Genomic DNA, 22,439 nt, shown 5'->3' on the forward strand with positions numbered 1-22,439 from the left:
CTTGTGAGAAAATCCGGCTACATCACCCACAGGGAAACCAGCTTCAATTCTAGACCCTACAAATGATTACCACTGGCTTAATGTGGAACCGTGTGTTTTACAAACAACTCCAAATTCATCTGAATTGATCACTGGCTCCATCCTTTCCCAACCCAATTTACACAAGCTAGATCAAAGCATAATCTTTACCATTAAGATTACATAATGATGCAACTGGTATCTGTCTGCATAAGCTTTTCTGCTGTATGAATTCTTTGCAGGAGGCTCAAGATCAATGTCTGGCCATTGAATATTTTCTTACTTTCCCAATGACTGAGACATCTGAACCATCTGCCATTATTAGTGTGCAATATGCACAACAATTGAGTTACTATTTCGTTTGCTGAGAAGCACTAACCAGATTTAACTTGGGCCCATATCACAGAATTACTTTATAGATCCTTCATTGTGCATTTTCAGGCATGGGCACCAGAAACAGGAGTTAAGATAACTTCTTTATTAATAGTAAAGGATCATATTTACCCTGATGGCATCAGCAGAAGCTTTCTGTATGCTGCTGCAGCTTTAACATCCTTTCTCACTTCTTGCTATTTTGAGTAATTAATTTCTATGAAAAATCTTGGTTCTTGTTTGCCAAGTGTATCTCACCCTGTATGAGGAATAAAAACACACTGTGTTTAAAAACAAAAATGCAGCCAAGAAATAAGTTTACTGCAAAATCTACATAACCTAGAACACTCTACTTTGCTTAAATGAATGTTTTCTAATAGATTCAGGGCCTACATATTTATCTAGCCTGCAAATGAGCCAGCATAAGACATTTCCCTCTGACACCCAAGCCCTAGCGTTCAGATTTTCAGATTTCAGTGCTATTTGCCTGGCTCTAGAATTGATGCAAATCTCTGAAGTTGTACACACCTAGCAGATCAGGTGAACAAAGTGCTTTTGGAGAAGGAATGCATTTTTGAATTGTAGCAAGGTTAATCTTAATGGCTCACAGAAAATAAAGACTTACCCAGGGAAAGATCGGAGCTGGCTTAAGTTTCTTCTACTAGAATTCTCACACACTCAGCTACACACTGTGTATCATGCGACCTACGAGGAAACTCTGCTCCCCAGTGTTTCTGAGCTGGTTTGAAATGCTGACATCACAGGTTTTCAGCAAAATATCCATCAATAACAGAACAAGAAACAAACATTCATTACACAACATAAAAAGTTGTTTGACCCTTTAATCTGGAGATCTTTGCTTTCTTTTTCTGTGTTACAGTAAGAAAGATTGTGTGGTTAAGACAATAACCTGAGACTTCAATGAAGAAAGCACCAACCACAAACAGTTCAGATCTCTGGTTGCACATACAGTAGGTGAATCATCTCCTGGACCTTACAGCTATTTGTGGTTGTGGGTATGTGCATGCGTGCATTTGGGAACATGTACATACACAGCCACAGAACTAACTACACAACAATCTAAGTGGGGACAGAAAACATCACTTCCCTTAGCCAGCACAAAGTAGTCACTGACCACAAGAGTCACTTCCAGGAATTAGAACCGTGAGTATGCTGTTCTTTGTTGTTGCTGCTGTGATGGTGGCTGTCCTTGCTGTTGCTGAAGACGAACTTGTTGAGAGTATGGATCTTCAAGAGATTTAACAAAAATAGTTGTTTTAGGCCCAGTTTTCCAAACAATACCATTGGAATCTATTACGGAGGACTCAACTGTAATATTATGGGTGCCAAGTATCACAAAGTTTAACAGAAACTGAGTGCTGAAGTAGTCGTTGTGTGGCTCCACCCTCTGCTCCATTTCATTGGTCATGTTGTCAATAGGAATCTGAGAACACAAAAAAGGTTACCACTTTATATAACCTGCTAGAATCAGTTTTCTACTTTCTGTTTGAAAGAGAAAGGAAAAAAAAACCACCTTTGTCCTCAATTTTCCTAAACCAATGCACACGTATGCTTGCATCAGTTTTGACATATTTTTCCATAGATAAATGCAATTTTATTTTTTTGCATCTATCAATAAAAGCAAGGTAGCTAACATGAAGTCTTTCCCCTTACCAGTGTTCTGGTTTTGCAATAATGCAATTCAGACATACTTCCTATAATCCTGTTGCTTTAGAAGCAATTCACTTCCCCCCTAAACCTCAAGAACCCCCAAACTCACCAAAACAGACCTTGCACTAAGTATTACATTAGCATAAACTGAACTGCAGACATGCAGTCTTTGATAAGGCACTCCACTGGATTAATGGAAATTAACAGGACTGTTACAAGAAAAGAAAAAAACCAACCCTTAATAAGGGTAAGCAGTTACAGCAGCTATGCAATAAGTGATCTGTTCCTGCCTCTTTTTTGTGCCTCTGGAGTTTTCATTGGTATACAGCTAGACTGAATTTTCCTTACGTCAAGCAGACTCCTAATGACTTCTTCTCAACATCACAGGGTCTCTTTAGTCTGGAAGGAAAGTTGTTACTAAAAAGCTATCAGCATACAGCAAGCACAGAAATCCCAGATTCCTTCCAAGCACTATGACCAGCTCCCACTTGTGCCCAAATGTCAAATGCCAAGAGAGGATTAGACAAGAACACATTAATTTCAACCAGAAGCTGAAAAGGATGAAAAATACACTGAGAAGGCCTAAGACTCCTTGTTGCTCTTGTCTACCCATACCTTATAGTCTTGTCCAGATTTGCTCTGCAGTACTGAAGATACATTTAGACAGACTGATTGGATTTTACGGAAGAGGCCTGGTTTAGATCCATGCTGAACCACTCCTTCTACCTTTAAGGCTAACTGCTGATTGTTCTGTACTGCAATAGGTTCTGCAGGATTCCTTGGAGATGGGGATAGAGCAAGCTACAACACAAGACGACAGACAAATATGTAACCTCATGCCTCCTTAAAAGCAATAATAATTACAAGATGTAACAGAGCACCTTCTTATAGCATAACTTCAAGGAAGGATTTGGTAGAGAAAAGCAGAAGATGGAAACATTCACTTTGCAGCAGAAACAATTACTGTTAAAATCTATAAACATCATCAGCAATACCAGGCATGGTGTTTGCATCTCCTTCTTTAATTAAACACCTTCAAAAGAAGGAGTCCTCTATAAAATTTCCACAAGTAAGCTCTAAGCATATGAAGACAAATACAGAAGTAAAAACCTGTATGATTAAATAGTGTCAATCTCCAGTCTAACAATTTCCCCAGAAAAAAAAAGGATCTTGAGTTAAAAATACAAAATTAACTTGCCACTGAAGGCATCACACTGCCGTTCTCACTCACTTAACTGATAAATATTACAACTCCATTCCATAGCAAATGTTGGTTTTTGAAGAAAAATAACTCAGGCTTATAAAAGTTGTCTTCCTAAGACTAGAACATTTGCTCTGCAGACACAGAACCAAGAAAAATCACTAGTCAGATTTTATTTTAAGATCTTGCAATCAAAGAACTGAATCCTATTTGTTTGATTAAATCATAGCCTAGTGCCTCATAACAATTATATATGTACTCAGTTACGACGCAGACATTATTTAAGCTATTCCTAACAGGCAAGCCCAGATCTGTATTGCAGATACAAAAATACTGAAGCTTTATGCCTTCGGTATGACTATTCATGAAGTAGGTTCTATAAGGAGAGATTTTAGGCCACATTTGATCAACACTTACCTTAATGCTTGTAGACTGCAGCTTTTGGAAGAAGTACCTTTGGAAAGAAAGGGGTACCTTCAGCAAGGCAATGACAGCACTGCACAGACAAGCTGTATGCTGTAAGAAACAGAGCCAAAGCAAATAAGAATATTTCAGACAGTATGGAAAAGATATGCACTTAAGGTAATGAAACTGCAGTAGCTTCCACCACAAGTTCAGAAATATATTGACACCGTCATATTACAGAAGCCACTACAATGGCAGTGACTACATTCAGCTTATGCTTATGCTCTCTTCTTTACAAAGAAGGTACTCTGCTCTGGAAAGAACAAGCAGGCCAAGAAAAATATAAATCTAGATAATTTCAGTCCCAGTGATAGAGTTAGCTTAGCAGTATCTGCTTAAAACACTCCTAACACAGAATTAATACACAAACCCTCAAATAAACAATAATCCACTCCTGGCAAATCCCACAACTTCACAGGGTGCAAATAAGTTTTAAGTCTTTTATCTGCTCTTCCTTCCCTCACTGCATTGTAACATCAGCAAAGGCAGCCCTACTGAAATCACCCAGCTGGGCTGGAACAGACAGCAACTAAGTTTACAGTGTTTACCTTGGCTACATTTTAGGCAATTTACTTCTCTGCGCAAATTGGAATTTTATAAGGACTGCTGAATTTAGCAAAAAATAGGCAAGAAGGTGCCTAACAAGTGAGCTGCCCTGTTTCCACCAATGTGCTTTATGATTTTCACTAACAGAAGACAACAACACCAGATTAGGACTGTAAAGGAGTACTCTTATCAGCTCCCTCTTTGCATTCAGCACACTTTACATTGTGTTTCCGATGACCTGTATTGATAAGAGAAACACTACACTCCAGCCACACAGCACTAACTGCCAACAGCTCAGACACTGAAGCTGGGCTAGTGCCGGACCCTCCAGCACTGTGTGCGCTACAGGTGGAACTCCTGAACCACAGCAGCATGAATAAACAGTACTTCAGTATTTTAAAGTGATCAGTTTGACAGAGACTCAGTATTACCTCTAACTATCCTAACATTTATCAGCACCTGCTACACTCATAATACAAGGATTTTAAAAACCATGTTTTTAATCAGGCCAGTAAGTTTACAGATGTTCTAGCAAAACCTTTTTTTCAAGTATTAGAGTATATCCTTAGGAACCGAGTTCCTTGTACCACTAACAGCTTACATTAAATAACTGAAATGTGCTCTTCAGTTGCTTTATCACCTGAGGTTTAGGCACCTTCATCTACAGAACATATACGTAAAGCTATTACTTGCCAAGTAAGACACAGGAGCATACTTCCTGTTGAGGGATTCCACTTCTTCCAGTACATGATTAAATACAGACATCATTCTCCTTTCATATTCACTCTCAACATGTGCTGCTCCATTTGAACTGTATTCCTGGAAACTAGAAAATAAAACATTCTGCTGTGCCTAAAATACTTTCCTCATCCCAGCCCAAGAGGCTCACTCTGAAACATGCCCAACGAGACCATCCTCTGTTACAACTTGAAATTCATTAAGAAATTAACAAACTGTTTGATTTATTGTTTTCCCAGTCAGACTTGCTCCACATATTGAAGCCCTTTCTTAACTCCAGCTTATCCAGCACTTTGTGTTCCCATCCTTTCCTAGTTGAAGCAACTACAGCTCTAACAGTCTGGGTGTGCTTAATTCCCTGAGGGATTTTATTTCAGCCTGCAGCACTCATAATGTTTTTAAAAAAGCCTGACAACTCAACAAAAATGGACAATGTCAGTCAGAGTTAATAAATACGGAATCTTATAATCTAATGCTCTGAATACAGCTCCACCTCCTAGAAACCTAACTTTTTAAAGGACACAGTAGGAAAAAGTATGATTAAGGCATCTTCAAAACAGTGCTTAATTCATAATGAGTAGGATAGATGTTTGGGATGCCCAATTTTATTTCTAGTTACAAGAAACGCACATTTATAAAGATGTCTAGCCACATTATCCTCCCTTTAATCACAGCCCCGGAGTTCTGAAGAATGATTTGATTCATAGCTGCTTCAGTGTGATTTTGCTGATATGTACAAGCTTACACACACAAAAAAAAACAGAAATTATTTATTTACCTTAAAAATCTTGTACTAATCTAATGCATGCATTTCCAGGACTCTGAAGGAAACCAACACGTACCTGCTATTTCCACTTACAAGCATGAGAGTTAACACAGAAAAGCAAGAATTAAAATTCACAGCAACAGATCAAAAGTCTTTTCTTATTTTAATTCAAATCTGTATTTAAGATGAATGCACTACAGCTCTCAAGAGCAGAGTAAGTATAAAAAGCAGAACCTGAAATGCAGTCCCTAACCTGCCAGCTACAGCACAGCAGCAGGTCCTCCAGCCTGGCCAGAGCAAAATTGTAAGGGGCCACAAGGAGGCTTCTCTGAACATTCCTTGAATTCCTAGATTTGAAGTCCCAAGAGTTTAGAAACTAGAAGCAAAGGAGCAGAAAGTTAACTCTAAAACTTACTTTGCAGATTCTGGATCCAAAATCAGAGCTTCAATTGCATGTGAAATCAACAGGCAGCTCTGCTGTTGTCTGATATTAATATTAAGGAGCTAGGAGTCTTACAAACTTGGTTCCTAAAACAAGAAATACAGTACTATTTACTAGCACTTTTCCTTATTTCTCTAGCTTTTGTGAAGTAATCCTACCATTATTCCTTTGGTAAACAGACAAAGACTTATAGAAATCCCATTTTATGCTGTTTCAAAACCTAACTCACTCATGAAGTAATTTTGAACAATAGTATCAATGTACATTTCCAAATAGGTTTTAAGTAACCTGACTTATGTTAACTGCTTCGAAATGACTTTGTGCTAGCTTTCACTAGAGAAGGGACTGGTAAGCTTCGTGCTGTCCCAATGAGAATATAAGAGGACAAATTCTGAGCTTTTAAAAGGATACAGTTCTACATTCCTTAGAGTTGCTGAGTCTGCATCAAAAGATGACTGATACAGATCTCCATAACGCACAGCCAGGTTTCGGAATTCCTCCATTGATAATTTCATCTACAGAGACAATTTTACCAGTCAAAATAACAGAAGAAAAACAGCCTGCGCATCCAGAAAATCACTACATTATTCAACACCACTGAAGAAATAAAACACACTCTCAAAGATACATAAAATTTTTCCCTCCTCCCATGGATAAAAAGCATTTCAGTGACAGAGTATTACTCATGATTTAAACAGATATTATTCACGTAAAAAAAAAAACAAAAAACAAAAAACTAACAAACAACAAAACAGCATACCATTTTGAGGTTAAAAACAAAACTAACTTGAACAACCCAGGTTGGATGGGGCTTTGTGCAGCCTGGTCTGGATGCCTTCAGGGATGGGGCATCCACAACCTCTCTGGTCAGCTGTGCCAGCACCTCACCGCTATCTCTGTGAAAACTTTCCCCTTCTAACCTTAACCTATGATACCTGCTGAGAAGCAAAATACATACTGATATCCTAAACATAACTATACAAAAGTGGGACAAGAACACATGCCTGGTTAGAGATGCGTCCACACCTCTGGAGATCATTGCCTGATGTCATGGCAATCGTTGTGGCAATAGCTGGTGGTGGACTTGTTTTCAGGCTGTTGCAGGTACAAATAAGTTGAGAAAAAGCTTGCAGAAGGTCAATCCTGAGTTTCACAAATCCACACTGAAAGCTCAGAGGATTAAGCGGTGTACTTGCAGCCTGAAACACAGTAATTGTAATGTTGCTAATTGAGGTCAAAAGCAAACATAGTAAAATAACTTCGCAATGTCACTAAACTGTGTTCTCAGACAACTATACTCTCTGGCTCACTACTAAAACTGATTTTTGAAAACAAACTTTAATTTAAATCATACCAAATATACAAGGTAGAAAAATTTAGGTAATTACTAAGCCATCAAGTGTATCATGCTTGTAACAACTGTGACTTGAGCCATTTGGGCACTTATTGCCCCTTCTTCAAAGGGCAAACTATTGAACCTTTAAAGCCACGCAGTCCAGACAGCCCCTACCATGAGAGGGCACACTGAATTGAAAGGCAAAGAAGCAGAGAGGACTGCAAGTCAATCTTTGGATGAGCCAGAATGATAAAGGACCAGCTAAAGCCACCCAGTACTAAAAGCAGTAGTAACCACCTTTGACTTGCTCTGAACTGTGTACCACAAAGGCACCTTATATTTGATGAAGGCAGTGACAACCAAGAATCATCAACAGAACTCCAGGAGGAAAGACATGTTGCTATTAATCTAAGGTTATCGCTCTATGCAATTCTGTTCCCTAAGAGCTCATTTGACTTGGGGAACCACCTGTGACAGCTGAAGACACCCAGGAGGGCAAACTGCAGCACTCAATATTTGATGTTAGTCAAGCCAAAAACCCAAGCTAGGATGCATCCAACACATTATCAAGAACTTTTTTTTTTCTTTTGCTGGCAGGAAAACAAATAAGTTTATCACAAAGTGTCCCACGTCATCTGAGAACTGGCTTACCATGGGTGAAACTAAGGAAATATCAACCAACCACTATAAAAAGCCAGAAGTTCTCAGTACAGCAAACTGGACTTGATTCTTGTAGACAGAGATACAAGCTTGCTTCATTAACACTGCAATTTATATTACCCGCAACACATACAGCCACGGGCAATAACTAAGTTACAGTTCTTCTGAAAATGACACAGAAAGTTCTTCAGCTCAGTTAAGTTCTTCAAATGACACTACTTAACATGTTTTGAGTTAGCACTACTTCATCGTACATATGCTTTGTTCAAGCTCTGTCTCTACTTTACCAGTAGTGAAAAAACAAGCAGGAGTTTCTAAGGAAATGCAAGTTCTGTGCCAAAGAGTCCTATTTCAAAACCTTTGCTAACTATGCAAGAAAGCACATAGCAAGACAGATGGGACTGGGGGCCTATGCACTTTATAATTCCCCATCCCACACATTTCTCTCATCTGTAAAGAAGTTAGGTTCAGTCCTCAAGAGGAGAAACTCACCTGAAAAAACACTTTGCATACACCCAATGCAACCTTCCTTCTTGCATGTGTATCAAGAAGGAATTGAGAAATATTCTGATAAGATCAGTCACTGTCTGGATATGTCATCATTGCAGAACGTCTGCAGGATTACCACTGTGTAGGTGGTAACTATTACTGTGTAGTTACAAGGTGGCCCAACTACACAGGCATTAATGGTCTGCAGCACCAACAGTGCTGAGTCATGCACTACACTAAAACAGAAGCAACAGAAAAGCTGAAGTCAGACGGAAGGGACAGCTGAAGTATTCTGCAGTTAGACTACCATGCATCCTTAGTGACACTTTGTTCCTCTTTTAAAAAAACATTGAGTTACAAAGACCTAAGCTGAGAAAGGCTCCTTTCACAGCTGAGATTTGAGCACAGGGAGAAATTTGTCAAGAGAGATGCAATAAGTCAGGAACAGCTAGCAAATAACAACCACAAAAATAAAAATAAAGCAGCTTCCTCTTCTCTAGCTCTCTGAAACCTGTGGACCACAATTTTCAAGAAGACCAGTAGAAGAGATGAGGAAAGTAGTTTTTCAATGACAAAAAAAAAAAAAAAAAAACCAGACTCCAGGGAACGACAATTTAATTTGCTGAACCACTTCCCTGCCTGTATTAAATATTCATGTCCAATTAGATGCCCCCTCCAATGGCTTCTAGATGTTAGAGAAGCCTTAAGTGTTGAATGAAAAGCCTTATCCACTTAGCCAACAACTTAAAGGCAAATACAGAGCTTTCTCTCAGAGGATAAAGGCATAATATTTATAACCTTCCATGTTATCCAAGTGGCAGATTATTAAAAAACAGTATATCTGAGCTTTATTAATACTAATATCTGAGCTGACATGACACTGACAACTGCAAAAGTAGTAAGCTGCTTCATTTAGAAGTGCTGTATGAAGATGGAACACCTTTTGTTAAGATGACAGCATGAAATGGAAGTCCATAGTCATGAATGCCTCTGTTGCTGTTTTTCAGAGACACCACACACAGCCTTATTTTTTCCCTACTTTCGAAAAGCAGAAAATACTTGCTTAAAATATGTACCTCCAAATTCCTGTGGATTTGACAACACTGAATTGTTCTCCCTCCTCTTACTGTATTGGTGTGGCTTTACTGTTCTTAGAATTCCACAGGATCACATTGTCAAATACAATGCAATATGAACTCAGTAGGAAGACAATTAAGCACTTAAATTAAGTAACTTTAAGAAAAAAAAGAAAAAAGTTAAAAAAAAAAAAGTATCACATGATTTGATCAAGGCAGAAAGTGAGGAATGGGAAAACTGGGGAAAAAAAAAATCTAGCAAATGAACTTAGCTGCTGATCTCTCTGAAGAGATCTCTCTGGGTTTTAAAGGGGATTTCCCTGCAGCCCTCTCATAAAAAAGAGATTGGCACCCTTAACAGCTCTTAAGAAGTTTAAGAACAGAAACAAAACAGATCTGCCATGGTACACAGAATCATCACTACAGTAGAAGATCTGTGCTGACCGTTAGGGATGCTATTCCTTTGTGATACGATTTTAAAGCTTCAGCTATGCAAGAAAGTGCTGAGCTGTAGTTGTCCTCTTGCAAACCCGTCAGACACTGCTCTGCATGGGAGAACTCCTTCAAACTGTTCAGCCAGAAGTAAAAGTGCTCTGAAGCCACCTGAGTCAGCAGGCTTTGATACAGTTCTCTGGCCATGTCATGGTTACCCTGTAATGATAAGGTTTGGAAGAGGGGACAAGAAAAAAAGCTGTGGGTAATTGCTGTGTAAGAACATCAATTCCCCAGAATTAATCATACTTCAAAAATAAAACCAGTGAACCTTTTATTAGTCATTTAATCATTACAAACTTAATAACAAAAAACCACTAAACCTTATTTTATGGAAAGATAAGCCTGAATGAAGTAATTATTTATACAAGACAGCTTAACAAGATAAGAAACAAGTCTAGAAATGTATTTATTTTAATACTGAAAACATATATTTCATCTTCACAGTAGCACTGGGTTTGAAACTATTATCAAGTCAGACCAGAGCTAAAATCAGGAGCCCTGGCTGATGTACTGAAGCAGTGCTGTACTCAGTCCTCCCCTCTGCAACGCATACCTTATCTGCTTCAGATTACCCCCTCATCTCCTAACAGGCTTTCTGCATAATTCTAACCCCAGCTATGGTTCTATTGAAGGGGAGAGAAAAAAAATCAATCTTTCTTCACATTGAAGAGAAGCATAAATCAGGATGGCCTGTAGTACTTTCTAAACGTCAACCAGAAAATAAAGATTAGGTGTGCTCATAAAAAAAATAAAGACCAAGTCAGTAGCTTCTCTCTTCTCACTCTGGAAAGATGAATGGCTAGGAAAACCAACCTGATGGGGTGACCACTCTGAATGGAATCAACATTCCAGAGAATTAAGAAGGAAAATGCTATATTCCCCGCAGCTACCCGCCCACATTGTTTTCTATGTTCTGAGCCCTATTATTTTCCTTCCTTACATTCTTTTTCCAATTCAAGGAAATCACTGGAATTCTTTCAACAACACCATTTTCTTCCAGGTATTTATTTTCACCTACCATTCTGGAAGCCTGCCTGGCTATCCTGTAGGCTGTCCATCCATTGGAGGCATTCTCAAGCTGCTGTTTGATAACAGTTTTAATTTCTGAAGATAAAGCTTTCTGACTGGAAACAAATATCACTGTGGCAAGAGAAACCTATAGAAGAGCAGAGAGGTTAGGAATAAGGTTGTATTTCAAGAACAAACGACCACAAACAAAAGAAACCCCAACCATCTCAGCACAATCTGCTTGATTTTGGACCTGGATCTACATAAAAGACTTAATACACGTTTTAACTGAAGAACTCTCCTCAGTCATGTATCTTAATATTTGGGGCAACCAGAATATTTTTTGTAGATAAAATTCACTTTAATTTAAATAACCTTTACTGCCACTTCCCACTGGGATAGTTCAAAGGCTCCAGATAAATAAGCAGGAAGCTTGTAATTTCTTTCTCAAAAAATAAATTAATCTCTAAATAGATGTAATGAGAGTATTTTTGTCTTTTAAAGTATATTAAAATGCATGCCAGACTACCACATGTAAATTGATATAATTAACTGCCATCTTATTCTTCTGCAAACCTTATTTTACTACCCCAACTTTTGTCTAAGCAGTGCCATCTGCTGGGAACTCTAGAATACACTGCATAAGCCAACACAACTCTGAAATCACATCTCGTATATCTATGATTCAATTCTATCCAATTGAACTATTTAAAACAACAACCTGAAAATGAGACTATAGGCTGGCATATCAACTGGGACCTAACAAGTGCCTTTAGCTAACCTTTTGGGAGGAGAAAAACTATCCATTGTAGTTTATGCAGATGGAGTTACAGTGTTGTTCTTCCTTCATGTATCACCTACTGGACTCACTCAATGTATTTGACACTGTCCCATGACATTCTTTTCTCTGGAGAGATATGGATTTGATGGATAGAACACTTGGTGGATAAGGAATTGGCTGGGTGGTCACACTCAGTGGCTCCACGTCCAGATGGGCCCCAGTCACAAGAGGTGTTCAGGGGTCAGTACTGGACTGGCACTTTGTTACATCTTTGTCAGTGACGTGAACAGTGGAACTGAGTATGCCCTCAACAAGCATGTTGATGACACCAAGCTATGCAGTGCAGTCAACACACTGGAGGGAAAGGATGCCACCAAGAGGGATCTGGACAGGCTTAAGAGGTAGGTCTGTATGAAATTCTTAGTCAATAAGGTCAAATGCTATGCCATGCACTTGGGTTGGGACAATTTCAAGCACAGATAGAGATTGAGCAGAGAATGGACTCAGAGCAGCCCTGAGGCAAAGGACTAGGGGGTGTTAGCTGAAGTCAATCTCAATGTGAGATGGCAGCATATGACTGAAGCTCAGAGTGCCAATCATGTCCCGGGCTGAATCAAAAGCTGTGTGATCAGCAGGTCAAAGGAGGCAATTGTTTCCCCCTACTCTGATCTTGTGAGACCCCACCTGCAGTACTGCATGCAGGTCTGAGACCCCCAGGATAAGAGCAGCACAGATCTGTTACGTGAGGTTCAGAGGAGGCTGTAAAGATGATGGGGGGCTGGAGCACTCACCCTTAGAAGAGGGCTGAGAGAGTTGGGGCTGTTCAGCCTGACAAAGAGAAGGCTCCAGGGAGACCATTATATAGCCTTTGTGTACCCAAACGAAGCTACAAAGAAAGCTGGAGAGGAATTTTTGTTTTTTAAAACAAGGGTGTGTAGTAATAGGAGAAGGGGTAATGGCTTTAAACTCAAAGAGAGTAGATTTAGATTAGATATAAGGAAGAAATTCTACATTTTGAGGGTGGTGAGACACTGGCACAGGCTGCCCTGATAAGCTGTGGATACCTCATCCCTGGAGGTGTTCATGGCCAGATTGGATGAAGCTTTGAACAATCTGTTCTAGTGGAAGGTATCGCTGCCCACAGCAGTGAGGTTGGAACTGGATGGTTTTTAACATCCCTTCTAATCCAAACCATTCTATCATTCTATGATTTTGTCCATCAAGGTTTATTCTCTAGAAGGAGGTCTTACCAAGAGTTCCTGTTTTTTATCTGTGGTAGATTGTCCGATCACTTTATAGAGCTCCATCAGATCTCCTAGCATGCCATCGGCTAACACAGGCAGCTGCATGGCAATAGCTGCTAAACAGTGGCACATGAGAATCCTAGCAGCATCCTGAGCACTGTGCAGCTGTGTCAACAGAGATTCAACCACTGACTGGCTCAGGTGAGGACGGCACTTGACCAACTTCACCATACAAGTTAAGGTGATCTGTAATTCACAAACATCAACAGGTACAATTAATACAATTCTTACTTAGAAGTAAAATCAAAACACACACTTCGCTGCAAGTGTGATTACAAAAATACACAAAAAGGAGACTTCCTTAGAGCATAAGCATCCATCTCTAAACTCAAAGCACAAAGATACCAGGAAACAATTCTTCTCATGCCTTTACAGGAACATAACTAAATAAAATTGCTGGTAGCAGGTCATGAAGTGGGACAATTAAAAAAATACTTCATAGCAGCATCTATCTTGCAGATTGCATCCCCATCTCAGAAAAAGTGGGTTCTCCCTTCCCAAGAATTTCTTTGTTCTCTAGAGACATCTCCATCCCTCATTCAAGTTTGTTTTATTACAGCTGTACCTCAGAAAAGTCCACCTTCTCTCCCCTCCATGAAAATAACTTATACTAGAGTTGAAAGCAATCACACCGCAGTCATGTGCTATCACTCTGAACTCTTAACTACTGACAAGACATAGAAAAACACTGATTTCTTTCCAGTCAGTATGTATGTTTCCACCAGAAAGATCTGATACGCTTTAGCTCTTCTCCTACAGAAACCATTACTATAACTTACAGCAGTGCTAATGAAACACAATAGTACTGTCACCTTTAAAGTTGCTTGAGCTCCTGGACTGTCATCTTGACTACAGAGAACAAGAAGAGATTCTAAGCCAAAAACAGCATCTTGCTCCAAAGGCAGAAGATCTAAGAAAAAGAAACAATCAGTTAGTTCCCTTTCACAGTTCCTGACTTTAATCAATGTAATGCTTACTGTGGTATTGGTGACATGAATATTCTAATGATTCTGACTTACTTTAACTGGAAGCAATTCTGTGTCTCAGGTAATTATTCAGCAGTCACATTAACCGTGACATTTGTAGGGTGAGCATAAAATTCTGGACTACAACTTCCAGATGTTCCATTATTCCTTTGCAGCAGATTTTGGGCCAAGAGCTACCAAAGGCTAACAGACAATTCAGTGATTTATAGCAAAAGTAAGACAAGCCTTTATTTTAGCAGTTCTACTGCCTCCATTATCTTTTTTACAAATCAGCAGAAAATGGAATCTTCCCAACCATTCACAAAATCCCACAAAACATTTGTAGAGATTGTAGTCCCCATAACCAGATGAAGAGGATCAGACAGACTTACAGAAAAATTCATGGACAAAACCAGTTAATAATACATGAAGTGCATAAGCCTGATTGCAAATAAATTTATTTCATTGTCCTTGCTCTCATTTACCTTTATCCTGACAAGAGGCTGATATATTTGTCAGAATTCTCACACCATGAGCTGCAATGCCACGGTTATTATGGTAACAGCACTCCTGTGCTAATTTTACTAAATCAAACGACCTTGCAGTTGTAGCCGCTGCTCCTAAATGAAGATAAGGCAAAGCAGACATAACAGCACATAACTTAATTAAACTATGAAACTTTCAAGTATATTCCTGTACAAAATCTATATTGATTTATGGTGCTTGGTTTCTTAAAATTACTTATTTTACTTCATATTTTTTTATCCTACCATTTTAGCATATATTCCTATACACACACCAACACAGAGACTGTCTCCTCTTTCCTAAACACAACTTAGGTGTACACAGGAAAAGAGTATTCAGGTCTAAAGGCTGATGTTTCAGGAACTTGGAGATCTTTAGACTTGTCCCTAAGATTTTACTGACTTAAAAAAAAAAAAAAAGAAAAAAAAAAAGCTATTGAGCATATTAAGACATGCCAGAATAACTAACGAAAACATACTGCTTTTCTTCTTTCCTGCAACCAGTGTTGTCAGGCTCACTATACTCATTAAGGCATTTCAAGAAGACATAAAAGACAGTATCATCTCCATTTTCAGAATGAGATACCTTTACCTGTTTCAGAATGTCTGCTCCTTCTCAACTACAAAGCCTCTATGCTTCTCTATTCCCTTCATTCACACTAAAACACTACACAAGTAGTGGTTTCAAAGTGCCTTAAGCAGAATACAGACTGCCCATTTAAGAGGCAAACTGTTTCTTTAGTTTATGTAGAGAGGTTGAAAATCCAAAGGTAAACAAAACTTTCACAGAGCTTATTAGCCACAAAATCTACAACAGAATCTTAGGCCATGCTAAACAGAATCTTTGGCGCATGCTCCCTCATTTCAAGTTCACATACAATAAACACAGTCTGACTCTCTCTAGTACTCTGAAGTTCAAAAATACTTCCAGGATATGCAACAATGTTTAGATTAAACTGTTCAGAAGTAGATAGCTAGTCTTCCAAAAATGCCAAAAATTATCATCACATCTAGTTTTCTTACCTGGAGCACTGCTGAAGTACTGTTTAATGGCAATGGTCCCCGATAACGTGGAAAGAACAGACAGCATGCCCAGCTTCAAACTGTCATACGGAGTGTGAAGAGCAGATTCACACAGTGCCTATGGGTTAAAAGAAGGGAAAAGATGCAAACAGAAGGAAGTTCCACAAACTATCTGTACTAAAGGTTTAGTTGTGTTTGTTTGTAAGGAAGGGCCTATGACCAAAACAGACAAAACTGAAGTCAAACCAGAACTTCCTTGCTCACCTGACGAGCACCTAAAAAACGTCTTGCATGTATCCTAACCAACTGCTAAGAATCAACAGCACCAGTTTCTAAAGCCAGTGACACACACTTCTCCTCGGTTACATTATTTCAATTACAGAATCACAGAATCACAAGGTTGGAAACGACCTGCAAGATCATCTAATCCAACCACCCTCCCATTCCTATCAGTGCCACAAGCACTAAACCATCTCTCGTAGCTCCTCATCCAGGCGCCTCTTGAACACTGCCAGGGATGGCGACTCCACCACCTCCCTGGGCAGCCATTCCAGTGCCTGACCACCCTTTGAGAGAGAAAGTTTCTTCTAATATCCAACCTAAACCTCCTCTGGTATAACTTCTTGCCATTTCCTCGGGTCCTACTATTTGCCTGGGAGAAGAGGCCAGACCCTTTTGCACCACAACCTCCCTTCAGGAAGTTGTAGAGTGCAACTATTAATTTAATTAACTATTAAATTAATTGGTCATTAATTTTTGGCTACTCTGCTTTGCAGATTGAGCCTAATTCAAGGACATGGAGACATATTTTCTTTTCTCATTCCTTTCCCTTACAAGTTGTTCTCTTGGAAAGAATTCCACAACTAAATGCAGTTTCACAACAAACTTTTGCCTAAAAATGTATTAACCTGAATATTTTCTCTACTCCACGTATGTGGCATCTTGTTGGCCAAAAGCTTTAAATCTTGGATTGCAAGCCTCTTCACAGCCTTTCTGGGGTCATTCTTCAAGTACTGCAACAAAAGCTGGACCTGTAAAAAGGTAAATTCATCATTTAAGGGGAAGAGATTGTACTAGAAGAAAATCCATTCAATATTCATGAAGGAATTTTGAGAACACTCATCTGAAACTGCTATGCATTACCTGTCTGCATGCTTCCCACATGGCAAAGACTGTATTACAGTTCCATGGCAAGTGAAATGAATCCAACAGCTGCTTTCTGCTATCCTCTTCTCCTGTCTGCTCAAGCACACTTCTCTGCACCACCCTGCATACCCCAAGAAGCCCTGAGAGCTCTTCCTGCTCTCACAGAAATACTGGTAAAACACTCCTAAAGACCTCAGTCAACACTTTGCATTGTCACAATTGCACCAGCAGCAAATATTTCAGGCATTTGACACTAATTCAGGTGTCTCCACGATCTGCAGTCAACAGAGAGCAGCACAGATATAAACCACGTCACAGAAAAAAAAATAAAAAAAAACAAGAAACCCACACACCCAGGCTTCCTGATTTATATGTGCAACATAGGCTGTTTGCAGAAATACAGTCTTTTAAGTCCACGCTTACTTTCATAAAAAGCATGTAAAATGCTTGAATGTTGTTTCAGTTAGCTCAAATTCACTACTATTTCTGAAAAGTTTCAAACAAATCAATGCCATAAGTCGAACAGACATCAGCCTTCCACAGATGTATGGTCTTAAAAGGCCAATAGATTTTTATGACTTTACAATAATTAGTTAGATGAGTCTCAAATGCTACTGTGCGTTCATACTTGCTATATAAATCACAATCACAAAGCCCATTATCTAAACATAAAAGCATTATATTTTGCTCATCACTGCTTTCTCACAACTTGGTTTAAAAACATAAGCTATAGCAATAGACTCAGTCTTCCAAGAAAAATTTTTAATTTCATTTTTAAACATACTCTATGCTGTTGAATTATTCATTCCCTTGTACACATGAATGGTAAAAGGCACACCCACTATCTGAAGAAAATATACAGCAGGGAAAACACACAGCAAGGAAGCCTGGGTTCTAGAGGCAAAAAGAAAGTTTCCAGAAAAAAAAATCATTTTCTTTCTCAATTTCATTATTCATTTCCAAGACAGACAATTTATGAACTATGAAAAAGGTCTCTGTTGGAGGGGGCTATCTGGAAGTGACAGCAGCTGCAATGTACTCTGTCTCTATGGCAACATAGGAGCAATCATCTTAGCATATCCATCACAATTTATCTTCAGATGTCAGCTGATGGTGAAAGTCTAGGGTTTTGTTTTGTTCTAAACATGCTGTGTAAATTCATTTGAAAGAATTACCTGCTTAGGAATGTCAACCAAAGACGACGCAGCAAGCAGAGTGAATGTGTGCAGAGTAACAATGACCATCTTGGTGGAAGGATATGATGTTACCAACTGCTGAAGCAGCTGCCGGGAGCTGGAGGCCAGGCTAGCATCATGATGCATGTGCTGAAGAATAGGGATCAACTTCAATTTCAAGTCCACGGGTGTAGCTAAACCTGTAACAGGGAAGAGAGACATTGCCGGGCTGTTGTAGAGGCTTTTAGTAGTACTAAGACACACAGTATGCATTACCAGTACTGCTATCAATGCAGTCTGTGCAGACTGCTGCATTAGCTTCAAATAACCTGTTCTCTGGCTGGCAGCTTAAGCACAGCAGTATCAAGTATTTTAAGAGTTCAGGAGTGTTCTGAAAACTCAAATTAAGAGTACACGTAGAAGAGGTATTGGATTATTTGTTACCTAATTTAACTATAAAACTGGAATTGTTTGGGGATAAGGACAACGGTATAGTGATATTTTATATATATGTACATATAAAAAAGAACTCTCAGATATCACTCAGTATTTGTACATACCTTGAATCATCTCACTGATTTTGTTACATATTCCTGCAGCAAAGTCCCTGCAGAGAGAAAAGCACAGGTGAAATGAAAACAAATAGATTAAAAATCAACAGAACCAAACACTGCATTTTAATAATAAAAATCATCACAAGAATGCTTGGCAAAACTTAAGCTATTTTAGAACCCCTACACAGGTGCATAATCAAACGATAAAATGGAAGCTTTCAAATACATTTCAAAGTTTTTTTAGACTTGAATTCAGATTTCCCTACAGTACTGTTATGACACATACCAGCTGTGAAGGATGTTCTAACACCACTGAAGAAAATACTAAAGTTCTGTGAGTGACACTGGAGTTCTTATTCTTTGTAATGTGAAAAATAAGGGGGTAAAAAAATCCACCTTACTTTGACTGTGCAGAAAAGTTGGCAGCAGCAAAAATAGCAGCTTCAACTTCCACATTATCATGTGAATCCAAACTCTGACGAATACTGTGATGTGCATTCTTCCTTTCTGGAATAATAGATGCCATGCTGCCCAACATCCTACAGGCACAGACCAGGAAAATGAGCAAGCACAATGAATATGAAGTAATACAAGAAAATCAAAGAGAAGTGCAGAAGGACTGGCTTAAAGTCTTGCTTTTTATATAATTGAGTGCTCTTTTATGTTCACTACAGAAAAAGACACACTGACAGTAGGCATGTAACTAAAATGTGGAAGTACTGGTATCAATCTTCTGTTAGTTATTTAATAAAAACAAACAGTAAAAAAGTAACCATATTGGAGTATCATTAGTGGAAAGCAAGAACTATTATAAAACTAGGAGCACACTATGGCACAGGGTACACTGAGTGTTTAGACGCTTTTGTGTTCAAGCTCTGATATCAATGCCACAGATTTAATGCTAAAATGTATTACTGCACACATACACAAAGTATACATCATGCAATTTAAAAGTCAGACATTTGATAGTTTAGGAAAACTGAAATGGCACTTCAAAGTTGTTTCCACCTTTTCTATCCTTCCCATTAAGTCTTCAAATTGAAGTGATACATGCCTGAGAAGTCATAAACATTAACTAAGCGCTAACAAAGCAAAACTTCTAGAGTCACTATAATGAAAAAAAACCAAACATCAGACTTTCATCATTTGTTTCTAAGATCCTATGCTGGTCTGAAACAGTCAGTATTGGGAATAGCACAATATCTTCTGTTTAACCAACAGAAAAAAAAAGAACAAATTCAAGTATCAATACCATCAATCACCTCACAGGTATTTTCAGAAATGTTTACAGTTAACCAGAATCAATACAAGAATTTGCATCCATGGTAATGTTAGCAAGACTTCTATGTAAGTATTTACACAGAGCTACCTGGCAACGCACTGTGCCCCTACACAAAGTGTGGTTTGGATCTTTCTTTCTTACTGACGCTACTGGAGAAGGGCAAGACTGAAAACTTCTATAGAGCTGAAAGCAAGAGCTACTGTAACCTATCTTCCACCTGCTGCACCCTGATTTGTAGTTAATGCAAACTAAGCTAATCCCTGGGACTTCTGGTTATCTGTCAAGACGGCCCTCAACACCAGGCAACAAGCATAGACTTATGTTAGAATACTGATGTTAGAATACTGAACTACAAGAAAACATATAGATACATTGCACTCTCACATTTCTGAGACCCTAATGCACCAAAGCATAATTTCAAAAATATAAAAAGAAATGGGTGTGTGAGCTAGTAAAAAAAAACCTCTGTTAATGACTCCCTTCTTTCAACAGTGGGATCAATAACAGCTCTGGATGGATAGGAGAAAAGAATAAACAAGGGAGAAGGAGTGCTCTGTTCACATTTTAATTCAGCTGCACAAGAGTTGAAGATGCAGAAAAGATTACTGGGTACTGTTAAGAGATACAGACACCAAAGCAGCAGAACAGCAACATTAAAGATAGCTTAAAGTGTGGGTGTTTTTCCAACCACGGGATTCCTAGGAAGGCCACAGCAATCAATAACACAAGTGCACCTCCTCAGACATTGTGGATTACAGACAAACAAGCAGTAAGCACCTAGGACAACAACAAATGAAAGATAAATGAAAGTATAACAAAGTTCCCATAAATCAGTTTGGTTTGCAATTTAACAAAAGAGTCTGCAAGTTAACAAAAGTTATTTTGACATATATGGAAGCACTTCCCTTTTGGTCTTGTTTTAAATATATCACATAATGCATGTAGGTTTTGTATAGATACACCTGGGTTACACATACAATCATTTCTTTTATCTTTGGAGCGCACACAACATCTGAATATCACCAATCCCATCTTGCCTGGAGCCACCTGCACAATTCTCACATCACAAATACAAGCATGCAAAAACCTTGTTCTTCCACTTACAGATCCCCACTGCTCACTCCCTGTGAGATGTCCCTGCTTTTGTCTTTATGATGAGAGTGGAAGACATCTCCTACATTCTGAGTAGTTGCTGATTTTGTTTAGAACAGATTAGCACACATATAATGAGTTACAGCTTTAAAGTAAGTCACGTTAATTTCTGTGCTACCTACCGAAGTGTGATAGCCCGAGCAACAGGGTCATTGCTGTGAATCACCGAGAAAACTCTCTTCACAAACTCATCCACGTTGAGGATCTTCTCTAGGTGCTTCTCACTCTGCTGGGTAACTTTCAGCACACACAGCCTCAGGAAGTTGTTTCTATCAGAAGACACAAGCTTATCTTTACTGAGCTGTTTTATAATATAGATTCAAACACTTCCAAACTAAATGTATTCTGAAAAACTTCGGAGAGTTAATCACAACAAAGAAGATCTGTGCTTTAGAAATAGTTCAAGTAGGCTGATACAGTTAAAGATGGAATATGAATGCACTACTATTTTGTAGTACAAGGGATAAACCTCCTATTGCTTCAAAGCACAAGTAATGCCCTATGAATGTGGGTCCAACACTTCTGGGGAAATGTACCCACTGATAGCAGTGACTATGGGCAAAGGCACATGCCTGTGCTGCACACACTACCAGATGTGATTCGACTGGAAAACTGTGGCAAAAACTAAGACAGAGAAGCCCAACAGCCATTGCCAAGCACGAATGAGTCTGTATTCCTTCCTGCACCCAATGGCAAAGATTCCACAACAGAAACATGGATGCCTGTGTGCTACTGCGAGCTGCATGGCAGACACAGCTCAGTTAGGCTCAGGGCACTTGGAAAAGCTCAACTTGAGGCTCTGGTATTCTCGTTCCTCGCAGAAGGGACTTGCAGAGTCAATCTTTCATTCATTAGCTACGACTTTGAAGGCACCTATGGAGAACTGCCCCAGCGGAATTAAAGCACGCTACTCACCCGACCCTGAAGACGTCGGCCAGCTTTAGGAAGGCTGAGTTGATGAGGATGGGGAAGGGATACTTCTGGAAGAGCCGAGGGAAGCGCACGACGGCCTCGCACTGCTCGCCCAGCTTGCCGGACCGCAGGCCTACACAGAGCACCGCAACGCTGAGTGCTACAGCGGCACCCGCCGGGCCCCGCCCGACACCCCAGCCTCGCGCTCCCTCAGCCCCGGTCCTCACCCTTGTCCAGCTCCATGAGGGCGGAGTTGGCGTCCAGCTCCTGCTCGCCGTATCCCGCGTCCGCCAAGAACGATTTCCCGCCCGCCGCCATCGCGAACCCCGCGGCCGCCC

The 22,439-nt window shown here is 39.4% G+C and overlaps 1 protein-coding gene across 2 annotated transcripts; it reads right to left on the reverse strand.

Annotated features, from left to right (window-relative positions):
- Window positions 1-1,214: 1,214 nt before the first annotated feature.
- Window positions 1,215-22,422, reverse strand: INTS7 (integrator complex subunit 7). Of its 2 annotated transcripts, XM_042887197.1 has the most exons (20): window positions 22,329-22,422; window positions 22,105-22,234; window positions 21,312-21,458; window positions 19,157-19,294; window positions 18,762-18,808; window positions 18,202-18,401; window positions 16,789-16,911; window positions 15,881-15,998; window positions 14,819-14,953; window positions 14,181-14,278; window positions 13,315-13,554; window positions 11,294-11,431; window positions 10,225-10,431; window positions 7,224-7,418; window positions 6,631-6,734; window positions 6,193-6,261; window positions 4,967-5,099; window positions 3,680-3,778; window positions 2,677-2,862; window positions 1,215-1,834 (listed from the first exon to the last, which is right to left on the reverse strand). In XM_042887197.1, the coding sequence occupies exons 1-20, from the start codon at window positions 22,417-22,419 to the stop codon at window positions 1,547-1,549; spliced, it is 2,886 nt and encodes a 961-aa protein (XP_042743131.1). In that variant the 5' UTR covers window positions 22,420-22,422; the 3' UTR covers window positions 1,215-1,546. The 2 variants fall into 2 exon arrangements, 1 of the variants encoding a protein (XP_042743131.1); XR_006181626.1 differs by lacking the exon at window positions 1,215-1,834 and having other exon boundaries at window positions 2,777-2,862; window positions 4,989-5,099.
- Between the last annotated feature and the right edge of the window lie 17 nt (window positions 22,423-22,439).

The sequence above is a fragment of the Lagopus leucura genome, unplaced genomic scaffold, assembly GCF_019238085.1.
Source record: "Lagopus leucura isolate 7727_CA_CO unplaced genomic scaffold, USGS_WTPT01 Super-Scaffold_73, whole genome shotgun sequence".
Taxonomy (NCBI): domain Eukaryota; kingdom Metazoa; phylum Chordata; class Aves; order Galliformes; family Phasianidae; genus Lagopus; species Lagopus leucura.

Bases quoted from the DNA above. Each gene is read 5' to 3' on its own strand.
- INTS7 (XM_042887197.1), bottom strand. From the start codon at position 22,419: ATGGCGGCGGGCGGGAAATCGTTCTTGGCGGACGCGGGATACGGCGAG. The intron at 18,402-18,761 runs GTATGTACAAAT...TCCCTGTTACAG, and splicing joins AATCAGTGAGATGATTCAAG to GTTTAGCTACACCCGTGGAC. The intron at 11,432-13,314 runs GTAAGACCTCCT...GCTCTTCTATAG, and splicing joins ATAAAAAACAGGAACTCTTG to GTTTCTCTTGCCACAGTGAT.